General features: G+C 26.3%; 2 protein-coding genes across 2 annotated transcripts; one reads left to right on the forward strand and one right to left on the reverse strand.

Moving 5' to 3' along the window:
* Window positions 1-1,799: 1,799 nt before the first annotated feature.
* Window positions 1,800-19,165, forward strand: LOC113554499 (platelet-activating factor acetylhydrolase-like). Its single transcript, XM_026958379.1, has 10 exons — window positions 1,800-1,933; window positions 7,466-7,569; window positions 9,416-9,533; window positions 11,577-11,742; window positions 12,933-13,065; window positions 13,142-13,255; window positions 13,543-13,634; window positions 14,387-14,700; window positions 14,781-14,869; window positions 18,963-19,165. Exons 1-10 carry the CDS (start codon window positions 1,888-1,890, stop codon window positions 19,110-19,112), a joined length of 1,326 nt encoding a protein of 441 aa, XP_026814180.1. The 5' UTR covers window positions 1,800-1,887; the 3' UTR covers window positions 19,113-19,165.
* LOC113554500 (KICSTOR complex protein C12orf66-like) lies at window positions 15,147-20,239 on the reverse strand. The gene is made up of 8 exons (XM_026958380.1): window positions 20,045-20,239; window positions 19,821-19,967; window positions 19,488-19,756; window positions 18,436-18,574; window positions 16,842-17,029; window positions 16,547-16,703; window positions 16,392-16,481; window positions 15,147-15,424 (listed from the first exon to the last, which is right to left on the reverse strand). Exons 1-8 carry the CDS (start codon window positions 20,126-20,128, stop codon window positions 15,272-15,274), a joined length of 1,227 nt encoding a protein of 408 aa, XP_026814181.1. The 5' UTR covers window positions 20,129-20,239; the 3' UTR covers window positions 15,147-15,271.
* Between the last annotated feature and the right edge of the window lie 3,658 nt (window positions 20,240-23,897).

A 23,897-nucleotide genomic window follows, 5' to 3' on the forward strand; every position in this document is an offset into this window, starting at 1 on the left:
CAATTTATTTATTTTTAGTGAGCTTTTTGGTAATAATGTTTTCTTTCACTAGGTACCTGTGTAATTTTTCTGCTTAAATACCATAAATTAACTTATCTATTGGGCGTTATTTTTAGGATAGCATATAGATCTTAATGCAGCTCCGTTTGGTCAGCTAGAACGTCTAGAACATTTAACAATTGTCATCAATTTCGCATGAAATAATAACAATTTAATTAGATTTTCTGTATTTACAATACAAATGTTACATTTCAATTTCACGGATTGTTCCTTCATAGTAGATTCAATCTCATTCTCAATATCATAACATTTCCTTCTTTAAAATAAATCATCAAAAAAGAAAAAAATAATAACAGTCTATTAAATGAGTTCTAGGTCAATCGATCAACAGGACAATCAACCGAAAACTAAAATAGGTACCGTAAAAACTAGTTATACTACTACCGATTAGTTTCTAGATCATGATTATAATATAATTGCCGGATCTCAACTTATTTCTCACATTAATTATAATTGTGGACGCACGCCCTTTGCATTTATAAAAAAACTTTTTTCACAATTCCAATAATATATGTAACATCTCTATTTTTATCTTTTACCGTTAAATATTCTTTGACAACTAATTTTTCTCGGCCTTGTTGTGACGAGACAATATTATAACAATATTCCTCCATTTAACCTATAGAATATAAAATACGCAAAAAGACTGCTTGTATCTTCGACTGCTCAACTAAATTTACACAGTTGAATAAAAGTTCCGTGTCAATTGAGTGCTCGTTGTCGCGTGATAAAATGTATTGATTAGATAAAAACATTATACAATGTACCTGGGCGACGTATCATTTCATTATGACCGATTTATTTCTATATTATAACGTTATAATCTCCTATCATTTCGGCGTAACCCGCATTATTTTTAGTCTTAACTAGACACAAGTGCTAATTTGCAAAAATGTCAACAATATTTACTATATTACAATATTTGGATGCTTTAAACCATATTTAAATATTTCATTTTAATATTAACTAAGAGAAGATTTTAAAATAAAAATATAAATTAAAAGTAAAATTAAATGACTACAATACTACAAATATATTATTATCGGTCGATTGTCCATCTTCTTATTAAACGTATTATTAAAAAAAAATTAAATATAAATTCAGTACGCAAATATAAAGTGGACTAATATTATATGCTAATTTACTAAATCATAATATATATTCACATTCATTGCAAAAATTTGTTATATTATATTATTGGATGATGAAATATTTATTTAAGTAATTATTGTGATCACATTATTATCATGTCAATATTAATTTACATGGCACATGGGAACAAACATTATGAATGATCACTTATTATATAGGTACACATTTCACAAGCCGCATTTATACATTAAGAAAATTGCCTATATTGAATTCCTAAAAAACAATCAATATTGAATCCCCTTAATAATATTATAATGGGTGCAAATCGTGAATAACTCTTACTAATTTTATTCGCATTTTATTTATCTGCTATCGTAATGTAATATTTTATAATGAAAATTTTAAATTTTAAGAGCAGTAGAAATAAACTATTATTAATTGAAAAAAATGATTTATTATTATGGTATACGTAGTGGGTATTTATTACCACTTCCATATTATACGATGTAGGTACGAGTATATCATTAAGACATTAAACATATAATTTAGTAAATAACTATAATGCATATCCCCACTAAAAATTACGCATTGAGTTAAGTCTTATTTAACGTGTAGCAAAACTATGTTAGTTCACCAATTTTGTTAATATTAAACTTCATACGTGCAAATACATGCTGACCCTACCGCAGTGGTTAAAATATTCGGTATTTTTTAAGCTGTGCAAATACGTTAGCGATGAATAAGGAACGATCAAAAAAGCTTCACATACCTTATCCAACAGGTACAAATTTTTGATTGAATATAATTTGTATTAATTTAAAAAACGGTATTGTCGATCTATAGATTATATTATTATTATTATTATTATTATTATCAGTGGCGAATTAACCCTCATTGTGACCTGAGGCACACTCAATGTTTACAGTCACCCTTTTTTTCATACTATCCAAGGATCGTAGTTTAAATGGTCTAACCTCGAAGAGTAATGGGTAATCGGTTACATCCGCCCGGTAGTGAAAAATAGTAATTGTTCAATTTTTTTTTTAAAAATAAAAATAAAATAACATAAGAAATTGTCCGCCCCCCTACAAGTTGCCGCCCAAGGCTCGAGCCTCACGACCCTAGTGGTTAATCCGCCACAGATTATTATAGTTATCAATTCATCATACGTATCTATTTACTTATTGTGTTATTTTAATTACGAGTACATTAGTAGATTATGATTAAAATGACTACCTGTAAATTTGAATAATATCCACAAAATATATAAAAATTACTAGCTCCTATGCCCAAAATAAAAACATGTGAATATTACTGTTCCAAGACCGGTTAGGACAGGGCCGTCCCGATGATTTTCTGGGCCTAAAATGTCTAAGATTTCACTTTCGCGCGTTAGTTACATATATAATTCCCCAAATTTGAAACTCAAATGTGGGCATATACTCGTATAGTCTTAACAAATATAGTACCTTGCACCTATAAGACTACAACGATATGAATATGAATAAATTAATTAATAATGGAACATGTCATATGATCAAACTTAATATAACAAATAATAGTATTAACAGAATAAGAAAATAAATATAAAATATAGTAAAAGCTAGGTACAATATGAAAATGTATTAAAAATTAACTTTTCTACTTTTTAAATCCGTGAATTTATCAATAATATCATCATATTTTAATAGGTCAGCGTTTTCTTTTTCTACAGAGATTATAGCTAAGTTGGTGACCCTTTTCTTATACAGTTTTACATGAAAAAAAAATGATATATACATTTATTTTTGCTCATCAACTTGACTTTTTTATTGTATCTATGAAACGCGAAGGCCATTCTCGCCCTGCCCTAAGGACGGCCCTAGGTTAGGAAATCAAACAAATATTATTAAATACTAAATATAAATGAGCTTCGATAACACTTTACCCCAATACGTTCAATACATTCTACCTTTATACATAAAGGTGATACAATAAAGTGGCCAGTGAGTTCCTCGATACTCAAAAAGAAGAATTTATTAATATTGATATGCATATTGTATATACTATATTATATACATATTAAAATATTAATATAATTATAGTATTATATAGTAAGTAAATTAACTGGAAAGTCAGTAGCTGTATTTCGAAAAATAATACAAATATTGTAGTGCAGTGTTTTCGATGTAATATATGTCTACGGCCTACCTTTTACAATGGTCTAAAATAAAATCTAAAATCCCTCAAATTATTTTTGAAAATTCGAAAATCACTATTTTGTATAATTATTTATTTGTAATATGGAGAAAAAAACAATTTTGAAATCGGTTAAACTTTGAATAAACGAAAGAAACTTTTATTTCGAAAAATACAGCATAATGCGCGTTATTCCCTAATCTTTTTTCAGCTATTTAATTAAGTCACCGATATTAATTTATTTTTTTACGATCTAATCTATTTTAAATTTGTCCAACTTGCAAACTTAACGATTTTTGTCTGGTTGGTTTGCAGAATAAAATCCGATAATCGATAACCTATCCGATAAAATGTGATAGTTGTTCAAAAAACGGTTTAGGTAAATACTCGGGAATCGGGACTACCATGGAAATTAAATGTTTTACGATGAAAAATACATCATTAAAATACTTTTGCTTATTTTGATGAACATTTAAAGGAATTTCCTGACTAAAAATTAATAACTAAGAAATTACTTGTGGAACTTAAGGGGCTCAAAAATTACCCATTTCAACGTACTAATTGTAACGAATTTATAATAATAATATAAATAAGTAGATCTTATACAATATAATGTAACCAAGAATGATGCTTGTAAGAATGTCCGATGTTCATAATGCTCATGCTCACGATCGCGATTAGGAAAATAACAACCTAATTCGGTAGATGTCTAATGATACGATGCAGGTACCAACCAAGGACATTGGTATCAATCACTGCTCATTATTAACAACAACGTAAAACCAAGGTCTTTATTAAGTATACGCTAAATCCTATATTTGAGATGTTTATAATATTATAAACACCAAAGAGAAACTCGCATCCTAATACCCATCAATTTATTTAAACTCAGACCGTACTCAATGTCAAGGAGACCCGCATAATATGAAGAAACTTTGAGAGGAATTGGCATCCAATAATGAAATCAATTTGGCTATACAATTGTTTAAGAAGAGTACCAAACTACTAACAATTATGCAAAAATGTGTTAATATAATTTATATAGTTCTAAACATGTTTTAAATTAACATATTTGTTACCTAAATGTAAAAGGCCTGAAGACCAAACTAATTTATTTTAGTAATCCGCTTATTTCTCAAGATTGTGATTTATTATTTTTATTATCTAAAACTAAAGTAATAATTGTAGTGATAAAAATTAGGACTTATCAATTATAATATTTTTTATGAGCTAGTCGAGTATATTTAATCATGAAGTCAGGGGTACTGTAGTTTTATTAGGTTTAAATCGTAAATACAGTTGCATTAGAATACTTTAAAAATGTACAGAAAGTGTTATTGGTATAGATTATATTTTTTTCTTTAATAACTGTAAGTTGTTATAATGTTACGTTTATTTGCATCCAAATACACAAAAAGATATGTACACTGCATATTGTGAATAAGTTGAAAATATTGTGTTCTCTCATTCTATTTTAAATACTTTAACCATTATAGTCATGGTTTACAATATATCCAGTGCTTTGTAATCAATTAATCATTAATGATCCTTTGATCCTTTATCTAGTAGGTATTACCTATTGTTAATCTGGTTACTATAATGGTTACATAAATACAACGTAAAAAGTTTCCCCCATTAACGATTTAATATTTTCTGATAGTCTGATTGTTAATATTCTTAAAAGTTTGTCCCTCACACTAACATACAAGTAAAACGCTTACCATCCTTCTTTGGAATTTATCTACTCCAATTATTCTAGTTAAACCATTAACTGCTATTGTGTTCAATTTTAATTCATGTAATTTTGATAATGTATGTATATTTTTATCAGGACTTGAATTTATATACAATATTAATAATAGGAGTTTAGAAGTTACCATTACAAAGTTCATAACATTTAATGTCAATGTTCTAAAATTAAACTTAATCCTAAATACAATAAAAATATTAAGTATTTATCTTGATAAACCCTGTCTTCCAAAATTGTATAAATTTAAAATAACACACACATAAAAAAATTTTAATAGAGTAATTTTCTTCCAAAAATTATTATTTTACTTTTTCTGAACTTCGTAGAAAATGTAAAGCATTATCTCTTCAAGTCCGTACAAACTATCATGTGCATTGCGCCAACCGCGCCTAATAAACATTTTTATTATGCCAATATTTAGTACGCAATGAGCATGAATTTACATAACTAAATTTAGAATTAGGTAGCACTGTTTTAATTTATTCGAAAAATGAGAAATTCAATGTGAACTACTGTTGAAACAGTGAAACACACGATACTTAATTATTTTGTTCAATTCGATCATATTTACATTCTGAGTTACTACAAGATTTAAACAAAGTTTACGCTTTGAATATGAACTGTCTTGAATTAAACATTGATAAATGCAAAATAATTTCATTCACTCGTTATAAAAATCCAATTATATTCAACTATAAATTTAATAATAACGAATTAATATACCTGATCAAGGCCGGAACTGTAAATTAATTTCAGGAGGGATTTTAAACTAAAAATAGTAGTCTAATTTTATTATAATATCGTATAGGTTATTTTACAACCACATAATATAACACGAAAAAATTTTGTGGGGGTGAACCCCCAACCACCCCCCCCCCCTAGGTACGGCTTTATAACTGATATAATATATCTCGATAATCCATATCAATAATTAAAGGTTTAGGGATATATTTTGAATCTGGTATATTCGTATTATTTATGTTTCACCATAAATCAATTTTATATAAATCTATAAAATGTCAAGTTTTATTGATAGGAATACTAAACATTTTAAACAGACCTCAAACTTAAAAAATTTTAAATTGTTTCTCGATAAAGATCTTGGATAGTTTGGTTTTAAAACTAAAAACTTATCTACGTATTTAAAATACCTTGAGTTAATGCAATATAAATATTTTAAATAGAATTGCATAAGTCACAAATAAACAAATATGTCCGTTTATTTATTGATTTTAGTTATATGTTACCATCAATGTCGGAAATCAGCCATTATCAATAATGACTAGTCAAGATTAACAGTGACTAATTAATAATTAGGTAATACAATGCTGACAATGTATAAAATGCCTACAATTGATAAATTGATGAATTGTCAATGTGGGTAATACTTCATTTATTTATTAAAATATAACAAATCAACAAAACCATGTATTATTACGAGTATCATACAAATATATTTTATTTATTTTCACAAGACAAACTACTATGGCCCGTCGAATTACATAATTTTTTAGCTGCTGAACAAGCACATCGATTATTTTTACATTTTTTTTTTTAAATGACACTTTTTACAATAATACTGCTATGCCCGGCAGCCTCTCGGAGAGTAATTTCTTTTTCTCTCGCACTTTCTTTGGCACCCCTTCAAATTAAGAAAATTTTCGTCACATGGAACTATTTTTGTTCATGTGTATCTATGCTTTAAGAAATCATACTCTATATCTAAAGTTGTATGAATAAAAAATAAAAAATAATTTAATCACTCACATAATTTGTACAAGCCATCTTAAACATCAGTGACAACAACCAATAAATTCTAAGATGATCATCTAGCCTTATCAAAATCAGGGATTGGTGTTGATAAATACTGATAAATTATATTGACTAAACTGATCAGTCAAATAAGGAAATATATACCGATTGCCCACAATTACTGGTGTGCACCAGCATTACTGACATCACCTAGTCATTATACCGCCATTGCCGAAGTTACCGACAATGACGGTAACATATACATGATTAACGATTATATGAATATAATATGATTTATAGGACGGTATTAAATGATTACATTGAACTGGCTTAAATATAAATCAAGGTTTTCTCATACATTCCCAGAACTAATGATCTGTTTACTATTCCTTAGTTGGTAAGAGTTATACAACCATACAGGTATTACCAGTGCTTGAATTAGGGGGGATGTAGAGGTACGGAAATTCTAAATCTAAGTTTCGGTGTTTATATATTATTAAATTAACCTATAATCATTGTTAAGCTGTGTTTGTATCTATTCTTTGTAATTATAGTTAATTACATTTAATTAAATATTCAAAATAATTCTGCCTGTTAAATGTCTTAATAAATAAATAACTTACAATTATCTAGGTCCATATGCCACAGGATGTATGGAATTGATGACAGAATATTCCGAAGAAGGATGTTTTGCGAGGGTATTTTACCCAACTAACATTCCATCTGATCAATTGGACGTAAGTATAAAAGTATCGTTGTTTATAAATACCATATTATCATATAATAAATTCAATATATATATATAATATATATACCTAACCAATAATCGATATTAGATCTATTATAAGGAGTATGTAAGTATGTTAAATTATATTAAGCCGTCTATGACAATATGAAAAATATCGGTTATCTTTAAATATATTATTGTAGTGAATATGTCAAATAGTTAATAATTAAAAAATTCATCATTCCTGATTTCGTACAATAAATTAATAAATGCTGGATCAGACAATATGTTTTGCGGAAAATCGATTTCCGAATGCCTGATATTCGTTTAATAAACTAAATTAAATTAAATTGTTTTTATTTTTTAATATATTATAAATTGTGAATTATTATTTGAAATCAACAAAATGTACCAATTTAATTTATTCAAGAAAATCAATCCAACCCATATTTGTAATACTCTTATGTATTATAGATAATTGTAAAATATTTTACTTAAAGTCTATTAGATAAGTATAAATACTAGATAGGTATACCTATAATACTACAATTACAAACTTTTTCATTTGAAAACATAATTATAATTATTATTCCCAATTAATAGGTATATATATTACATTTTGTTAGTTATTCATAAACTTTACGTTTTCATTTAATGAGATAATTTTCACATTACTATGAAATAATAATTTTTAGACGAATTATTTAACAGTTAATAAAAGACTTACTAACACTTTTATAACTCAAATTACAACGACTATTTTAACTATTTTAATTATTGTTAAATCTTTTTGTTTTAAATGTTTCGATATTTGGAAATATTTGACAGATTTAACCGTCTGATTATCAAGTTAAACCTGTATAAATACTTAATATTTAAAGACTGTATAAAGGCATATGTAGGTCTTAAAGACTTGACAAAATAATCTTGTTATTTATATTTCAGTTGCGCATTTAAACAAAATTCATTACTTTCTGCGCAATCAAAGTTGTGGCCTGTAAGTTCTAGATTAATACACTAATGCGTAAATCATATTATTTATTGACCTATCAAATTAAACAATTAAAAAATACTATACACACAAAGGAACCTGTTAATTCTTCATCCTTATTTTAAAACAATACCTAAGTAAACATTTAAAATGTTTATTTTTATTGTATACCGATTTATGAATAACAAAAACACGGAAATTTACCAACATGAGTTGTATAATTCAAAATTATGTTTAGAAGACTTAATGGTAGTTCTAGGTCAGTTTATACAGTCTAATAAAAAAAGCGAAATACGTACGCTTTACACAGTCGAATAAAAATTTAGAATGTAAAACGTATTATATATAGATACTTTTATAGTTTTATACTATTATATTCATACACACTTAAATATACATAATACTATTAAGTATATAAAATATAAACAAATCTAAAGTAAAAACAAATTACCTATATATTAAAATAAAAATGTTATAAAGATTATTAGCATTTTACATACTTATTAGTTATTAATTATAATATAGGTACTTACATACTTAAATTTCTCTTTAAAATTAAAATATAAAAACGATATAAAAACATATAGATAATATTATTCTTATCTTAAAATTTTATAATTGGTTAATTTACTCTAACACTATAAAATAATAAACAATAAAATGGAGTATTTAGTCTAAATGTAAATTTATTTGATATGTTATGCAATTATGCATAATACGATGAAGTCAACACTAGAGGGTACGAGGTCCCCATAACTGAAATAATATATTTTCAATTTTAAGTTTATCGGATTAATCAAAATTTAGTGTGAGTATAATATTATATTATCTATTATATGCATATTATTTTTATTATTAATTACAGAAATACTCAGATAAATGGATTCCGTGGGTTCCAAATGAAATTTATATGAAACAATTTGCCAATGCTCTTCATGTACCTTATTTCATATTCAAATATTTTCCACCAATCCTTGGCCAAGGTAACAATTTATTTAATTTTATGATATTATTCGTGTGTAAAATTACGATTTATTAATAAACAATTTTATTTTTTTTTTTATGTAACTCAAATGGTTTTAACTGTAGAAACTTTAAGAAATACTTCAATACTAAGATTTATTTCTGGTAGATGATAAAATTGATTTTCTTATTAATGCTTTAAAAAAAAATCTTACTAGGTATATTTTTAAATAATAATCGTAGTAGAACATTGTTGTTGTTGTTGTTACACTTTTATATTTGAGTGTGATTAATCGTTAAATTGAACGCGTAAATTAAATTAAATCGGACACGATATTTATTTTTAACCGAGACACATTTTACAATCTATACCAGTGGTGCCCAACCCGCGGCCCGCAGGCCACATGTCGCCCACGAAGGTATTCTGAGTGGCCCCCATCATAAATTTATAAATCAGTTTTTTCATATGTTGATATACTGATCATTGTACTTTTATATTTGGTGGCCCGTTCAGAGATGATTGTTTACCAAAGTGGCACGCCGAACAAAAAAGGTTGGGCGTCACTGATCTATACGATTTTTATATCATCATAGATAAGTTTCATCTTCTCGATAATAATTAAAAACTAGGTTATATTTTCACTATTTTTCACGAGGTGCTAATGAAAAAAAAATGGGGGTAACTACAACGTGAAAATGTATCTGGCTAAGCCATTCCTATGTTCCGCAGAAGAAAAGGGATACGTTTCACAAAAGATATTGATAAGGGTTCCTCAGGACCAAACTGGCCGAACTATTCGCTAGACAAAAGCAGTCCAAAAAGCTATCCGGTGTCCAGACTCCAGAGAGAGATAACATGGCACACGAAAAAGGCAGCGCTCTAAACATTTTAGGATTGATAGACAATTGCGTTCTATACATTTAAGGGTCGATACAAATATTCAATATTTAAGAAAAATGTATTAGTTAGTTATAATTATTGTATAATACCTAAATGAAAACACTAACCAATTTTTTGTAAGTATTAGTACATAATATGAATATTTTTTTTCGCATTTTACAAGTTATTTTTTTATTGTTAATTATTCAAAATTAAATACTAGTTATATTACATTATAATTTATAACTTATTTCATAAAATTCCCGATACTGTTATAAAATATATTATACCCAATCAGTTTGACTTGTAATCAATTGATCAAAAAATAAGTTTTAATTGTTGAACATTTTAGTGTGCGTTATACGAGCACAATAATAAACAAATTTACAACAGAACCTTTAAAAAGTATAAAAGCGATATACAATGGTTAATGATAAGCTTTTATACAAATAAATATTTTAAAATAATGATATTGGCATGTAAAATAATTAAATAGGTAACTAAAATATATATTTTTTTAGCAGCTTAAAACTATATTCCTACGTACTGATAATAATAATAATAATTTTAAAAATATTTATTCCCACGCAAATATTTTAGATTCTTTTTTTTTTTTTTATGGCTGTATAGAAAATTATAGTAAATAAATCTTAAGTATTTTTTTTGTAATTTCATATAGACATAACAAAAATTTTAAAGTATTTTGGCTCTTTTATATTATTTATATATATATATATATTTAAATTTTAAAGTATTTAAATAATAATAATACGTGGTCCCTAAAGGTACGATTCCCTGCAGCGTCCAGACGTGGAGTCTAGCGTCAACTACCGGTCTGTACATAGGTAAGCGTTTAGACGCGGCGTCATGACGCCGTGCTGTTCCACTCTTTGACGCTGCAGGGAAACCGTACCTTTAAGGTACTTACCACATTTAAAAAATATTAAAACTATATAGTTACAATATTTGTATGTGCCTAAGCATATAAATTCAAACTTTTACAAAATTCATAAAAATTACGAAAATGATATTTTACTTAAGAACTAATAACATGTTTAATTAAAACCACATAGTCTTAACATTTTATACAAGATTCTTCATAAGTTCATATAATGAAAATATAAATAAAAACCATTTTGAAAAACTAAATCATAATAATACTATACATTTTTTTTCATTACAGCACCTTATTACATACCAACCATTAGTGATGCGCCAATATCGAACAAAGAAGAATCGTATCCCTTTGTCTTATTTTCACATGGTTACGCAGCCACAAGATTCGTTTGCTCACATTTTTGCAACACTTTAGCGTCATACGGATTTATAGTCGCTGCCATTGAACACAGGTGAGTTATAAAAATTATAGTAAAGTATTATTAAATAATGATGTTAAAAGTCAAGAACAATTTTTTTTAAGTGAAGTACTTGGGGGTTTTTGTGGGTTAGGTGATTCATATAGCAGTAAACACTTATTACAAAGTATATTTATTTTTGTGTTTTAAAAAAAAAATAATTGCTCTTCTCTAAATCAGATGTTGAATATTCGTGGTTGTTCAATATAGATCACTCAGGCACGTATACAACGAGGGTTCAAACACCCCCCCTTCCCAGGAAAACATTTCGAATAACAAGGAAAAATTGTTTTATTATGTTGGCGCACAATTTATATTGCTATATTTTATAAAACCCCTCCTTCCACCAAATTTTTTTTTTTGTATACGTGCCTGAGATCACTGGTAGTTAGTAATTAGTGTTATGTTAAATTTGAATTTAATAATATTTATCATTATACCTATACGTTTATAAACGGAGACAGCTGGTCGTAGTAAATCATAATATATGTATATTAAAAATTCAAATTCAAATGTTTATAGATAATGTTCGATATTTTTTAACTAAAAATTTTAAATGTCTATATTATAAATCGATTGGTATCTATATTTACCTACTTCAATTTTTTAAAAAAAAAGGTTTATACTTTTTAGAAACTGCTAATATAATATAAAAAAAATATAATAATAATAATAATAATAATAATATTTAATTAAAAATTTCTACTATTGACCACTCAAAATACAAATTACTATAAGATTCAATTTTCTATTAAAAACCTCCCTCAATGTTAAAGATTAGAACATATCTTCTACTATAAAATGTTATCAAAAAAAAATTAAATTAAAAATTCACTTTTAAAGTAACTATTTAAAATTATAAGATTAATAGATATAATAAGTGTTTGTATGAAAAAGCTAGATTTTTAAAAATGTTTAATGATTCAACCCTTATTTTTTTTTATATCATTATCTAAAGTAGTTTTCTGAAAACTTGGATCTTACAATTTATTGCAATATAATGAATGAATATATTTATTTTTATTTATTTGCATGTCATCATATTAAGTTTAGATAAGTTTACGTTTACCCTTGCCAAAATTTTAATATAGCCATATGCCTAGGTACCTATTATAAAATAATAACATTTATATTCTTGTTGTAATAAATTATATTTAACTACGTGACACGTTATCCTGAGTTAGAGACAAATCATCGCCTGTTACGTTTTACTATGATTCTCCTGAAAACGCTGAGCAGGACAAACCCACATGGATCCATTATCGACATTTTCATAAAACATACAACTCTGATACGTATACCATGACAAATAACCAAGTAATACTACATTTTAAATCATTTTACTCGTACATATTTTCTAACTAAAACACAATTCGATGGTATATCCATTTAGATGAAATTTCGACATAAAGAATGCACCAAACTTCTGAATACGTTTTTAGATATCAATGCAGGCGTTTCTGTGAAGAACGTACTCAAATCATCGTTTGATTTGAATCAATTCAATGTAAGTACTATATCATAATACCATATTATAGTATATAAGTAGGAGGTATTATTGTACTAATGAAACTTATCTGTAATTCTGTATTTATTATTTATAGCATTTTATACATGTTGTAGTTATTTACCTAATATACAGCTAACTATGTCTACTATATAAGAACTTAGATACAGCATTATAAATACCTATACCAACATAAATGTACTCCCATATATTATTATTTTAATTTGAAAAGCATATCTTATATAATATTTTATTGAGTATTTATTCTATCATTTGTGTGTAATTAGAGAAAGATCAATGTCAACAAAATAATATCATCTGGATTTTCATTTGGTGGAGCAACTGCAATGTATAATATAAGTCATGACAGTCGTTATCGGTAAGTATTTTTACTAACTTAGCATTGTATAGATTATTGGATTATAATATAATTTATTCTACAAAAAGTTGGACATAAGATCATTTCGATTATTTATTTTATAATATTAAGCTATTCAATCTACAACAGAAAATTTTAAAGTGGTTAAGAAAAAAACAACTTAAATCCAAAAGTACCTACCTATGAACTTTTTACTACTACAATAAAAAATTAAAAAAAAAACATTTTAGGTATATGTATTTTTTAGGTAGATACTTTAAAAATAATTGAAGTTAGACTTCACTAAGTTTTTACTTTTCTTCAAAATTATAACATTAATTATACTATACCAAACAATTATGAAACAAACAAAAAAATGTTAAAGGATGAAAATTGAAAAATACTTTTTTTAAGAATATTCTTATAATAAAACAATATTAGCATAAGACATTTTAAAATTCTAAATTAAATGTATACATTATGTCTATTCCTATATTTGTATTGATGCAAGCTGGGATGTAAAATTGAGTTAAGATTAACATTAATTGATAAGGTTACTTACCTAATATTATACTAAATAATTTTTACTATTAAATAAAAATATTTGTACAATTTAAATGATTTTACAAATGAAATATAATATTATAATTTATATCCAAGTTTTTTTAAATCATAACCCATCATAAGACATTTACATATTACATAACTACACAATACACATCATATTATTCTAGAGTTTAAAATATCAAAATATATTGTATGTTTAAATATAGAGTAGCTATAATTCTCGATGGTTGGATATTTCCATTAAAATCAGAGCCATTTTTGGACATTGAACAACCAATATTATTTGTCAACACTCACACATTCCAAATACCAGCAAATTTAAATTTGATTCGCCAGTATTTACAGTCCAAAGGTATTCGGAAACTATACACTTTGAAGAAAACTACACACGAAAGTCTTACAGATACAGCTTTCATGCATGGTTACTGGTTGGACTTGCAAATGCTGAAGAAGTTAAATGCTAAAACAGCATTAAATCTACAAAGTAGTCTAGTAGTACAATTTTTACACGACACAATTGGTGCGTACCCATATCCATAGTTATTTAAAAGTAGGTGTTATGTTTTTTTAATATACCTATCTTATACTTGTTTTGTACAGGTTGCCCAACAAATTCTGAAAATACTCAAATATTTATAGAAGAACATTCTGACAACTTAGTAGAAGACATGATTAATTACACAAAAAAGGTTAAAAGAAAATTAACTATTTTTCCTTGGTGAACATTGCAAATTTATAGAAGAAAAATAACAATTATCTGTTTTTTTTTTTTTTTTTAATAACACATCTTTAATTAATTTTTCAACTATGATGAGTAATATAAATTCATTTTTTACTCTATGTAATTTTAAATAGAGTACATCATCTAGTAAACAAGTTTGCCTAACCAGCTATACTGTCAAGTATATGACAAGTATGTGACGTTTTTAATAAAAAAAATAAAAAGGAAATATAAAAGATAAAAAATGGCAAAATAAAATCTGTATTCAAATGCTTTAGTAGTTAATAAATAAACATCAAACCTTAAATATTAATAAATTATAAAGTAATAAGAAAATAAAAGTAAAAATAATCTTTGTAAAGATTTGTATCTATCTATTAACAGAAGTGAAATATTTATGACATCGAAGCATTGAAACAAATTCTAATGTGCTTGCTTTCTCCCTTTCTTCGTTTTTAGGCTTACCGTTAAAACACATAATAAAAAGTATTTTCAAATCCACTCTCATTATCATGTAAGTAACCTGAAAAAAAAATAAAAATTACCTTGTTTCAATAAATTAGTGTTACTGTAGTTTAATTAACTTTATGTTGATAAGTTTAAATATAGTATAAATTTTAAAAAAAAAGATACTTATTTAGTGATTTTATTTTTTTAACTATAAAATGTATTCTATATTTTCAGCAAAGTAGGAAACTATTGGTATTGTAATTTTTTTTTATATATTTTAGATATCTCTTAAATTTTAAGGTAAAAATATTTATAATAACTTTAAAATGTAAAATAATAAATAATAATAAAACATTTGATTTATGCTTTTGATTTGATGATAACCAGGGCTTGGATTTTATAGCACTAAAAATAAATGAAATATGCACTATAATATGCCCTAAAAACATGAACAATAGCAAAAATAAAAATGTATTCTGTTCATAATTAAAAAGATAGATACAAGCCATAAGGCCGATAAGGAGTCATAATTATTAATTACTGCTCAATAGGCTAATACGCTGGACTATTTAAAAATAGATTTTAATATGAACAAAAATGTGGGTATTTTTCATATGTATTAAAAAAAAAATTGAAATAAATGACATTTTCATAATTTTCATAGGTACCACATAATATAAACTACATTTATGAAAATACAAAATAAAACGTTATATTATGCAAATTAGCAAAAAATAGTACTAAAAACCTAAAATACTTCAATATGCAAAAGCGTAATAGCATAATAAAATTTCATATTTGGAGTTTCTGGTGCATACAACAAATTTATAGATCACTCTGTTATTTTTATCTGTATCCTATAATAATTAGCAAATGTTATAAAATCCGAGCCCTGGTGATAACACATTCTCCCATCTATACTATACATTTATACTATGATTTATAATTATATAAAACATAGAACATTATATTTTATTTTTTATTATTTATATGGTAATAACTAATAAGTAATAACATTATTGAAGAGGTCATTAACTTACATTTTCATCTGTAATCATTTCAATTTTATTTACTGAGTGTTCTTCTTCATTAATTTTCATCTTTTCTACCACATCAAATTTAACTGGAACCTACAATAAATATTTAATAATAACCAATAATTCAATAAACGATTGAACATATTTTATTTTAATACCTTTGGATAACTTATTATAATTTTATACTTAATATATGGATCCATTTTAATAATAGATTGACTTTCATTAGAAGAGTCATCATCAGTAACATAATCAGGTGATTCAAACACTAACATTGCAGATAAAGCTTCTGCCTTCTGCTTTAATTGTTGCATCCTTTAAGTACAAAAACAATCAGTGGTTATTCTACACATTTTTTTTTAATATTGATTAACGTATATTTATATATAATTATTTAGTCTAGTTTAACTATGAATAATAAAAAATAAATAGTTTTAAGCTGTATGTACCTACTTTGTAAAAAAATGTAAATTTTTGGTTTCACTTGTATTCTTAACTTCACGCAATGATGATTGTCGAACAAGTATACCGTAAAAATATAACATAAATTTAGAAATCGTCATGTGTTTGAATCTTTTGAACCATAAAAGCAATGGAGGTAAAGTGCTTTTGCTCATAAACAACGAGCCAAATCTCCAGGCCTAAAATCAAAATTAAAAGTCAAGGCACATAAATTATGAATTCTACTATGCATTTAATTATTAAAGTATGTTTTAATTTTTAATAATAAAATAAATATATATAATAATTCCAATTTTTAAGTTCAAACTTATGATGTATACTATACAGCAGTATAGCAGTAGTCATCAATTAATGTTATACCACAGAATACTTATTATACGTATACCAAACACTAAGACAATTCTTAAAACTTAACCTAACTTGTACATAGATAGTACATAGTACTTGTATATAGTCTTAATCTACTTTACTGAATATGCAAAAAAAACCTTTATGTCCTTCAACCTAAATAAAAATAAAAAGTATAATAATAAAAACACAATTTATATTTTATTGTCATTCATGTGTCATTTTTGTGGATAATCTTTTATAATAAAATATTAATTGACTATTAAATTCAAGTTGACATTTTACTAGTATAAAGGATTTAAACTAATTTGACTAATTAGTAGAACTTGTTCAATATCTATTTACAAGGATATTTTTTGAAAACAAAATTTTAAATTAATAAATATTAAATGATTTAAGAAAAAATGTACACAATTAACCAACTTAATATAATTGAAGAAAATTGAAAATGTATTTTTGATATAAACAACAATGTCCAAAAAAATATATATTAAATACCTTTTATTTGTCCAAAATTTCTGTATAAAATACAGTCATACATCTAATTTAGATTTTACTTATCTATACTAAGTTCACACACTTTTTAGTAAGTGGCAAAGCAATATGTTATTATCCTTATCGGATTCATCTCGTTTATACATTCCCAATAAAATTGATTTGGTTAGAATGATTTTAACTTATCACATCCCAAATTTTAAATACCACATCGACATAACTAGGGGGGCTTAGCCCTCTTGAATTTGTATTTAGCCCCTCTATAAGGTTTTACTATTTAGCCTCAATTAACTTTCAAATTATTTTTAACTTTGGTTTTTAGGACTCTAGCCCATGTAACTATTAAATCCTAGTTACGCCTATGAACTACCAAATTAATTTTTAATTAAAATATCTTACATAATTTGTTCATCCATCTGATATTGATTACCAAGTTCTACTGTTTAATTGAAATAATTCTTCATACCATTTAAACATTGCATTTTCGATAAATCAATAATAACTAAAATTTTATTTTTTATAAGTGATTGCCATGATAATCACCTATCTCCATAGTTGCTTATAACAACATTATGCTACCATTTTGTTATACTAATACATGATTTCATCATGGTTTATCCTACCTTAATAATAATTGAATTCCCTTCAAGGGTTTATAAATGGGGCATCCCAGCATACCCCTGATCAATGGACACATCTAATGCAACATTTATATTATTTTTGATTAATATAACATTATTACCTCTTTGTTTTGATAACATTTTTCCCACAAGATAAATGCATCGCTACTTTCCTTTAAGCTAATCAACGAATCAAAATATGACCATTCCCCTAAATGCTCATGACACTTGAATAAATGTTGAATACAATCCAGTTCATAACTGTAAAAATATATTTTATGTTCGTAGATTAAGTAGGTACTCAAAGGATTTTAAAACAATATGAGTGATTAAAGTTTCTAATATAGTTAGATTATACATAATATATTTATATTATAGGTAATTGTTATTCATATTTTGACTTAAGACAATATGGATAAGTTGTTACTATTACCATATTATAAATATAATTAATAGCAACTTTCCTGTGCATAAGCATGCTTAAGAATAAAACCATAAGTAATAAAAATACAAAAATTATTTTATCATCAATAATATATTATTATTTAAAAAAAAATCATATGTATGAAAAATATTTCATCTGTTTCTGTTAAGACTCATATTATGTGTTTACTATTTATAATAATTTTATCATAATTGTTACTTGCAGAGCGCCAGAGCATGCAATAGCTATGTACAAAACTATACAATGCTTGTTATTGCTGTAAAATACCAGCTATTCCAAAAACTTGCTTCACTACCAGCCGTGGTCCTAGCCACCCAGGGCATATTCATTCAATTACGCTTCTCCAATGATTAATTTGTTTTATTTATGTTCAAATATATGACAATCTTTTATCGTATTGGTTTATAATGCTATTTTTAATACTCTTTAATACTATAAATATATTATTTTATATTATTATAGAAAAAATTATTTCATTATAAATAAAAAAAAAAATGTGAAGATAACTTATTTCGACTAAACAGAAAATATTATAGTAAATTATACTAAATAAGCATGCCCATACTTTAAAATCTGCATTTACCACTGAATAAAATACTTAAAAAATATGAAAAGCTCAATTTGCTGATTTTTAAAACTTGTAAAATATGAAACCAAACATATTGAACTAATATCTACTTATCATTATTTATTTATATTTATAAATTTAACAATAAAATGTTTATTTACCGTACAATTCTTAATACTTGATCAACAGGTGAAAAATTACTAAGATCATTCTGAATATTTTCAACAGTTTCAGATAGCTCACTAAAATTTATCCAACTATTTAATGATCCAATTTCATATAACTTATCATATAGTTCAAGAAGTTGGAGTCTAACGGATATAAACTGTAGAAGTGTAGTCATAAGTTTTATAACATAGTTATCATCAACCTCAGTCTGAAGTTTTTCAAGGTCTTGATACAAAGTCTTGTACACAAAGTCCAGGTAGTTCTACAATGATAATAAGTGGAAGATTCACAATAATATGTCATGTCGTATTATTATAAATAGGTACCTCATCTTCTTTTCGCTCAAGCATTTTATTTTTTGATGGCTCAAAATTGGTATCATAATAATTCTTTTCAGCCAAAGCAAAATCACATAGAATATCAAACATTGCCTTGGGCCAAGCATTGTTTAAAAATACTAAACGCTGTCTCTCCTGAAAAATACATTACTGAATAGTTCTTGTAATTTATCTACTATATACAATATACTTAATGGCTAATATTAAATTACCATAAACTCTTTTGCTTCATCATAATTAGATTTTGATAAATAGTTAAAAAATAAACGAACAATTTCTTCTTGAGACTTTGGCATGTTTATATCATTATTGTAATACTTTAATAAACTTTATTACGTCTCACTAATATAATTTATAGCTAGGTATTGAATAAAAAAATGTTCTTCAATAGTAAACAATAAAATATCAACAATAATTATATTTTAATAATTATTAGTATTAAACTATCAAGACCAATAAATAAATTATAATATTTTTCATTTACAGTAGATATCAGTATATTATACTGTATTACATATGTTTTTAAAGCTGATTAATGATTACATTATTATTATTATTATTATTATACATTACTAATGTGTATTGCGTGTTGATACTGGCGTTACTGCATTATGTAGTGTATTCCTATCCTCGCTATAATAATACATTAATACTACTATTACTATATTATAATCATTTATAGTCACTATAGTTGTAGTAGGATAGAACTACAGTACTACAATCTACCTCTATTCTCTGTAGAGAACGTCCTAAAAACAATTAAATTAATACAACAAATGACAGATTACAATCTAAAATAATAGTAGATACCATAGAATATTCTGTGACAATACTTCACACGGCTTTAGATCGCAGTATCACAGGAGGATTAATAGATAAAGATTGTTAACAATAGAAAAATAAAAATTTTTGCAAGAGAGAAAAATAAATATAATGATAACAGAAACGATTTTTTTGGCGGTATGAAAATTATATTATGAAATGTTGTATAATGTAACTAAGTACACAGTTTTAGTTTTATTTTTGAAGAAGGTTTTTAAATGTATTTTGTATAATAATAAAACCACCAAAAACCCTCAATCCCAAATTATCTTTCATTCGTAATTACCTACTTGGCTGCTTGTGTTTTTAAAATAATTATTATTTATGATTATGGTTGTCATCAACTATTTAATTTTATGCATATTAAGTTATTATAAAATTTTATAATAATTATTATTTTACATACCTAAATAACCTAATATATACAATATTCAAGTTATTCAGTGGCGTGACTAGGGGGGGGGGGGTTTGGGTGTTCAACTGAATTCTCAACAATGCTACACCTACTAAAATTCTACATAATATAAGCCCAATAAATAATTTATCATCTTCGTCCAATACAATATTTCAACCATCTTCCGCGGAATCTTTGAGGTAGCTATATTATCATTATTAGCTAGATTCTATATCTATATAATATATTATATAAACAATAAAGTATGGTTTTTTTTAGTGATTTTACACCAGCAATGAAAATACAATTATACTTTCATCTTCGAATCTTCGATACATAGGCGATTTTACTGAAGAATATTTTAGTACACCTAAAAGATGAAAGAATAGTTTAATGTTCATAAAAAGTCAATATTTACAAAAACCAAAAAAAATAAAAGGTTTACAACAGCAAAATAGAAACCTTGAGAAGAAAGTTGTGACATTAAAATCATTACTAAATTAATGCAATAAAAAAGATTGATTTCTAAACATGGGGAACATATGTTATTGCCTAATGGTAAAATATCAATTATTATACAATATTAGTTAATTTGGTTGAATAGATAATCATTTTAAAATGTATTTGGAATCAAGATAATAGTTAGTGAATGTCCAGAGGCTGAGCAATTAATGTAGTTTTGTTTTTTTTTTCTAATTCATCATGAGTAAATATCACATTTTAAAAAACAAACGAGTTTAAATAACAAAAAAAAAAACGTAGATAATATGCCGAAGAAGACGTGGCGCATCCGATGGCGACTGTGTAAGATTCCGGACCCGGGATCCCACGCTAGGCTCACACTGCCCATCTTATGTTTTCTTCGGCATACGCACTATGGGCTTCTTCACTTCGGTTTGGGTTTCCGGCCACCGTGCACCCGATCGAACACACTGTGCGATTCCTGATCCTCGCCGATGATCAACGTGTCGTCCAGCAGCATCTCTACCAACGTCCGTCGGTCCACTGCCGACGAGACGGCCAACAAGCCTTTCAGGTATCGTCGCATGTCGTCCGGCAGCGGTCCGTCGGCCGTTATCGTGAACGCGTTCGCCCTCGCTGGCAGTTTATCCGGGATTCCCAGATTGTACGGTTTGGCGACCGCCAACACGGATCGCACGAACACTTCGACCTCTTGCAGTTCTTCCAACATCCCCTCGGAATAACACTGGATCGAGCGCCAAGAAGTGCAACAGGCCAAAGTCGCGATGACCAAAATAAATGACGACGATTTAAGCATGATCATCATTAATATATTATATAATATGTTATGTATATACGTCTTAGTTCTGGAACGTGTCCAACACTGATCACTCCTACGCGCGACGGTCTGGCTGCGGTGTACATACATGTGTCATACTGTCATGTGTCGGTGCCGTTAATTGTACAAGGTTTTAATCATATATGCGATTAAAGAAATCACGGGGCTATAATTTATGTACGTATAGTATGGTCTTAGATTGAACAACGGACTCGGCGACGCGTTGCTTAGGCATATTTTTTATGTGAAAATAAACATTAGGAAAACTCAAAAAATACAATATATGCGCATATCACCCAGCAACATATTATACCTAATATATTTCCTAACGAAACGTATCACACGATTAACACAATCTGTGTAGAATGTGTAGATTAAATACAAAAATGACTTATATTCGCATCTTCGTCGCTAACGTTAAAATAGCCCTTGATTTAGACATCATATAATTTGATGAATATAATATATAATAACGTACACCAATCTCACTCTGCCTAACGCCGAACACAATGCTATTGTTATAGGATAAATCGTTATTTATTTATTTATTTTTTTTTGTACGTATTCTCACCGTAATAAAACATTGCGGAATTTGCTAGCAATGCTAGCATACTCATCAATTATAACTTATTATATTATTAAAATATACTCTATTTATAACCAACTGCACGCGGGTACCGCGAAAAAACAACCCTATAATAAAAATGATTGTGTTTCTACCTAGGTAATTATGAATGTGCAATAAAATGTCAATAATTTATAAATATATAAAACATTAAAACAAATAGTCAATTTTTTTAATCACGGTAAATTAGTTTGAAATGTCAATAACAATAAATAATAAATAATAATACAATTTTAATAATATCATAGTTTTAAACAAATATATAGGTAGCCAATTTTTCAATCAATAATTATCCTTATAATATGTCTGTGATCACTGATTATTATATATCAATATATCTGATCGATATGAAAGACAGATCGTGGCACCATATAAGTTAAAATAAGTGTTATAAACTTATAATAATTAAAAATATAAATATTATTAACAAAATTAACTATTAAGTAATTATTTTATTAACCTCTCTATTATAGAATATATTATGTTATCTAGCTAATGATTAATTTAAAGATTTAATCTATTCGCTGTAATATAACCTTTAAGAGACTAGGACAATAATACAATATATTAGGACCATAGCTGGCTCAGTATAGTCATTAGTAATAACTCGTTACCTTTTATTATACAATAATTTATTTCCAAAGTCAACGTATTTCAATTATTATGTAAAATATTATTAATTAATAATACATAACTATATAAGTATAATATATATCTACAGTGTCCCATGAGGATTTAACCATTACGAAAATTCCTGAAATAATGGAAATGTCATGATTTTTTTTTTATGAGACTCACAGAGGTATATCCTATAAGGACTTCAAGTAGTTTATATTTTAATTGAATTTAATGATTTGGTAAAAAAGTTAAAAAATAATTTTTTATTTAATTATTTAAAAAAAAAACGAAGATAACTATTTTGTA

Source organism: Rhopalosiphum maidis, chromosome 2, assembly GCF_003676215.2.
Source record: "Rhopalosiphum maidis isolate BTI-1 chromosome 2, ASM367621v3, whole genome shotgun sequence".
Taxonomy (NCBI): Eukaryota; Metazoa; Arthropoda; class Insecta; order Hemiptera; family Aphididae; genus Rhopalosiphum; species Rhopalosiphum maidis.

Excerpts from the sequence above, each read along its gene's own strand:
- LOC113554500 (XM_026958380.1), bottom strand. The coding sequence starts at position 20,128 with ATGCCAAAGTCTCAAGAAGAAATTGTTCGTTTATTTTTTAACTATTTA. Across the intron at positions 17,030-18,435 it reads AATGTTATCAAAACAAAGAG|GCCTGGAGATTTGGCTCGTT; the intron begins GTAATAATGTTA and ends TTTTGATTTTAG. Across the intron at positions 16,704-16,841 it reads AATTTACATTTTTTTACAAA|GATGCAACAATTAAAGCAGA; the intron begins GTAGGTACATAC and ends TTGTACTTAAAG.
- LOC113554499 (XM_026958379.1), top strand. The coding sequence starts at position 1,888 with ATGAATAAGGAACGATCAAAAAAGCTTCACATACCTTATCCAACAG. Across the intron at positions 7,570-9,415 it reads TTCCATCTGATCAATTGGAC|AAATACTCAGATAAATGGAT; the intron begins GTAAGTATAAAA and ends TATTAATTACAG. Across the intron at positions 13,635-14,386 it reads AGTCATGACAGTCGTTATCG|AGTAGCTATAATTCTCGATG; the intron begins GTAAGTATTTTT and ends GTTTAAATATAG.